The sequence below is a fragment of the Sinocyclocheilus rhinocerous genome, unplaced genomic scaffold, assembly GCF_001515625.1.
Source record: "Sinocyclocheilus rhinocerous isolate Xijiao unplaced genomic scaffold, SAMN03320098_v1.1 scaffold499, whole genome shotgun sequence".
Taxonomy (NCBI): Eukaryota; Metazoa; Chordata; class Actinopteri; order Cypriniformes; family Cyprinidae; genus Sinocyclocheilus; species Sinocyclocheilus rhinocerous.
In genome coordinates, this window is record NW_015637156.1 from 1,382,860 (window position 1) to 1,388,066 (window position 5,207).

General features: G+C 38.4%; 1 protein-coding gene across 1 annotated transcript in view; it reads left to right on the top strand.

Annotated features, from left to right (window-relative positions):
• Positions 1-5,207, top strand: part of nfatc1 (nuclear factor of activated T cells 1) — a 50,713-nt gene that overhangs the window by 17,216 nt on the left and 28,290 nt on the right. The window contains exon 6 of the mRNA XM_016563628.1: positions 229-369. Within this exon, the coding sequence (XP_016419114.1) occupies positions 229-369 (141 nt within the window). The remainder of the gene's footprint in view (positions 1-228; positions 370-5,207) is intronic.

A 5,207-nucleotide genomic window follows, 5' to 3' on the forward strand; every position in this document is an offset into this window, starting at 1 on the left:
ATATATTTATATGCTAATATATACACATATTTACACATTTTATTTTCTTAAAAATGTTCAATTTCCAATTTTTTTTAAAGGAAAATATTGTAGTTTTACTGAGATTTAACTCCTTACCCTACAGTTGTACAGTAGAAAGTACAGATGTGGATGTATAAATATTTGAGTGATTCTGCACATTTCCATCTCTTTCCTCACTTTCTTTCTGTCTCTTTGTCCTCCTTGCAGCCCAGCGCTCCGCACAGGAGCTGCCCCTCGTGGATAAACAGAACATGGAAAGCTGTGCCGCCTCAGGGGGGGAACAGATGCTTCTCAGCGGGCACAACTTCCAGCATGACTCCAAGGTGGTGTTTGTGGAGCGAGCACAAGGTAGGGAACACGGAGCTGTGATTGTGTGTGTGTGTCTGAGCAATAGGAGTTGTTTTGAAATTGCCTCTCTTTTGGGAGGTTTCAGAAGATAATGCTTTAGAGACAAAGGCTGAATCCCAATTTGCATACTTCCCCTAAGTACAAGGATATACGTAATGCTGACGATGATTAATGACATAGTTTTAAGTGTGATGTAAACCTGTACAGGAGTATTGGGTTATAATTAGGCCCACATGGAATCTCTGCGTCATTCGCAAAGTACATCTCCCAACCCTTGCATGTTAATTAAATATTTTGGCTTATTGATTATGCTTTGAGTTGCCAATATGTGTCTAGTACACTTAGTTGCGTTTAGCACATCACTTTTGACCATAATCCATTTCACAGATTGTCGCCCCAAAAACAAAAACGGATTCATAATATTATGTTTCAATAACGCATCAGAGAACAGTCGCAAACCAATCCTCTTGCATAGTTATAAAGGATCTGGACAATATTAGGCCAAAAAGCATGTGTGGGTGCCATCTGGACACATTTGGCATGCTGTTTTCAATGCGCTATGATTTGGGATGGATCCTAACCTTGCATACTGTATAGGACGGATAGTGAGCAAACTGGGATTGAGGCAAACACTGCTTAACTTCAAAAACTTCCCAATTTCCCAAATATTATCCTGTCTTCCATTGTTTGGATGAACAATTATGCACTTGTAATTGGATTATATTACGTTTTGAAATGCTCATAATCAGATTATAGTTACTTACAAGTCCCCCTGATATTTAAAGTTAATATTGATCATATGGTCATATTGACATGCAAGTAAACATAAAATTTGGGTGTTTAAGTGTTTTATTTTGTTTTTATTTTAAGATAATGTATTCATTTTAATTTTAAATTTTTATGATTTAATTAATTATTAGCCTTTCATCAACTGATAAACCACCAAATGCAAAAAAAAAAAAAAAACCTGCAGTAATGTTTAATGCATTTGATGCTGTTGACAACAAAGAAATGAATTTATTTTTTAGAACAATAATCCCATTTAAAGGTAGTTCAAAAGTAATCTAAAAGTAATCCAAAAGCAGTCAGAATACATTGCTTGAAATAAGTAATCAGGATTACATTACTGACTATGATTTTCATGTCATTTGTAATCACTAACAGCCAATAGTTTGTTCGTAATCTACCCAGTACTGATCCCGTCCCTAAATAATCCCATTGATTGAGCCAATATTGTGTTGTGCTGCTTGTGTTTAGTTTGTTATGGGTCATGCAAAGTCATTACTGCACTTGTTTAATATGTCATTTAATTTTTTAGATGGTGTAAAGTTGGCCTACAAATGGTTCCTCATAAATATATTAAGCAGCACAACTGTTTTAAAAATTGATAATAATAATAAGAAGAAATGTTTCTTGATCACCAAATCATATTAGAAGGATTTCTAAAGGATCATGTGACACTGAAGACTGGAGTAATGACTGCAGGAAATTCAGCTTTGTCATTACAGGCATATCTTAAAATATACACATTAAAATAGAAAACCAAATTGCAAAACTTTCCAATTTCCCAAACTCTCCCCCATCAGCCATTGTTTGGATGAACACTAATCTCATCCCAAAATGATCCCATTGGTTGAGCCAATATTGAGTCGTGCTGCTCAAACAAAAATGAGTTTTGATGCCACTAGTGGTGCAGAAATCACACACTGTAACTTCCTGTCCATAGGCCAATGGAAGTAAAAGGATCCAATATGCATATCGTCCTCCCTAGGCTTGATGCAGTGGCTTATCTGTCTGTTATTGTCATGAGCATCACTGTTTACTCATTAGAGCATTTATACTGTGACGGTCCCCAAGAAATCGCACAGTATGTGCGGAAAAGTCCTGCTTTGTTCTTAAACTCTGGTCTTCAGTAGTGTGAATGTGTGTGTATGCTTTCCTCCAGAAAAACCCTCCTACCACTCCCTCCATCCCTCCTTCTTCCCCTCTCTGCCGTCAAAATATCCCTCCCAATGCCAGAGTGCCACATGTGGAGCACATTAATGCGCTGTATTTTTAACCCAACAGATTTACATTTCCAGAACTTTCCATTGCCTGTGCTGCCCAGGAATGGAGCCCAAATAGAGAGAGAGTGCAGTCTGGGCTGTCCCTTGTGTCTGGGCGTTTGTTTTGATTTTTTTTGTCTGTCTTTATTCAGGTCTCTCTCTCTTTTTCCATATGGAAAATAGAAGCAGTAGCCCTTGACTGTTGATACCTGAGATTTACAAACAGTCATTTCCTTGATGAGTTTGTCAAAAATAAAAAAGTGAAAAAAAGGCAGGAGGTGCAGACAAGGCCAAGGCCGAGTAATGTAAACATGTGGGATATTTGGCGATCCGTAACACAAAGCCTGAAGGAAATGGCCTCATTGTTTTACCTGTGAAGAAGGGAACTCTGGGAAATGAAGCTGCTGAAATGTATTGAAGTTGTAGAATGATATTGAACCTCTCTAATATAGTAGGCAATTCTCTCTCTCTCTCTCTCTCTCTCTCTCTCACTCTCTATCTATCGATCTATCTGTCTATCTATCTATCTAGATGATGAAATTATAATTTTTATTTATTACATTTTTGTATTTTTAAATTTAATGTTATCTTATTTACATTTAGTTTTAAAGGGATGGATGGATGGATGGAAAGATGTTGTTGTGGATTAACTGATGAATGAGCATTTGTTTTAATTGCAGCATCACTAACATGCTGTCTAACCCACATTACATTTTTGGTTTGTGCACATATGTGCGTGGGTGTTTGTGTAAAGGAGAGATAGAGAAAGAGAGATAGAGAGGGCATGTGTGTGCTTGCCGACAGAAGGGTGTGTGCTCTTGTTTTTGAGAAGGGTTTCCCCGTGTCTGGCATCCGCTGTGGATTCTTGGGCACTCCTCACATGGAAACACCCCTGAGCCAGCCCACCACTGGCATCAACAGCCCTCTCGCTCTCTTTCTCTCTCTGTCCAGTTTTCTAAAGACAAATCTTTTCCACTATCATTTTTCATGAGCTCGGTCACATGCTCCTGCTTCATTGCCTTATAACTTATTCCCCTGCATTTGCATTTACCATCATCTATAAAACTTTGGCTTCTTTAAAACTGGGAAACACTCTGTTTTTAGGAAGGGAACAAAGCAGTTCAGCCTCTGTATGGATTTTTAGTATTATCATTTACTAAAACTAGTTTTAGTAAATAAAAATAGTTTTAGGGATAGCTCACCCATAAAATTGTATCATTATTTATTCAACCTCATGTTGTTCCTCTTTCTTACATGAGACACAAAAGGTGGATAGATACACAGATAGATAGATAGATAGATAGACAGATATATATATAGATAGATAGATAGATAGATAGATAGATAGATTTGTATCCTTTGTGGCTTTGTATAAACGTGTCTGCTGAAATGATCTGGGCCATCATCTGTGATTAATATGTGTATGTTACTAATCTGAGTTCACTGTCTGGTCTAGATATCACAGCACAGTCAGACACCTCAAAGAAAGATTTTGGCACATGCTGATGACTAAAGATAAGACATCTCCTTTTCTTTCTCTGTAGACGTGGACAGAGAGGAAGAGGGAGAAAGAAGAATTTCTCAACTTTAAAGTTCTTTAAGTTGGCATCCTGAGATGCATATCAGGTTAATATTGTTGGAGTGAAACTCACGGTGTCAGTGGTAGAGCAGCTTGTTGACTTTGTATGCAAATTCGTAACAACAGAACTTGTTTTTGTTATCTTTATTTGACACTGGCCAGGCCTGTGATCTATAGAATTTAGAATTGAAAATGTTTCCATTGACTGGAAAACGTCTATGTGTTTGTGTGTGAGTGCTTGGGCCAGATGTGTTACAGTTAATATGTGCGTGTGGGAGTGTTACGGAACAGTGGGGATTCCTAACAGAAGGAAAAATAGAGGGCAAAAAAAAGAGCGAAAGAAAGAGGCAGACACAAAGAAACATGTTTCTTTGTGAGAAAGGAACGTTTTTACATCTGGACTCACTGGACTTCACTGCCTGCCCAGCTGCAAAACCACTTAAAATTCTTTTTCCGCACTTTCTTTTTGCATTGGTCTGTGAGTGCATATGATAATGCTGTAGAACCACGCTTTGACCTGGAGCATCTTATTCTTACCCTATAGATTTAAGGTATCCAGGTACAGACCTGTGTGTGTGTGTGTGTGTGTGTGTGTGAGTCAGTCTTCATTAGAACAGTTAGTTGACTTAAATCTGACTGTGGTCATGGGTGGTTCCCGACGGCACAGGTGAATATTGGTCTCCACTTTTGTCCATAATTACCTTCTCAACCAATTTCTTTGCACCTAAACTTATGGTGAACAGGCAGATTGTAGTTTGATTACACACTTTAAATGCATCAACCCCAGTACTGCTTAAAGGTTTAGTTCATCCAAAAATGAAAAATGCGCCAACAGTTGTACACGAAAGCAGTTCCGGGCAGATGTCGTATGAGGTCGGCTTTGCGCATGCGCAGGGGAGAGATCAAAACAAAACAACGGTCACTTATTAGAAGTACAAAACGAGGATTTGTAAAGAAGAATGTCGGAGGATTTCGATGTAAGCCAAGAGGAGACTGGTTTTCCTTTGCTAAAATAAGGAAACTTTGCTTCCTTTGCTCCTGTTAACAAGCGTTGGTTTTCACGAGACTCACCGGCGCATGCGCAACGCTGAAGCCATACGTCATCAGCCCGGAGCTGCTTCTGTGTACAACTGTTGGCGGCAAGCTAGATTAAAGTGATTATTAAGTTTTGAATATGGATATTTTTCTTACAAAAACGCATCGATTCACTACAG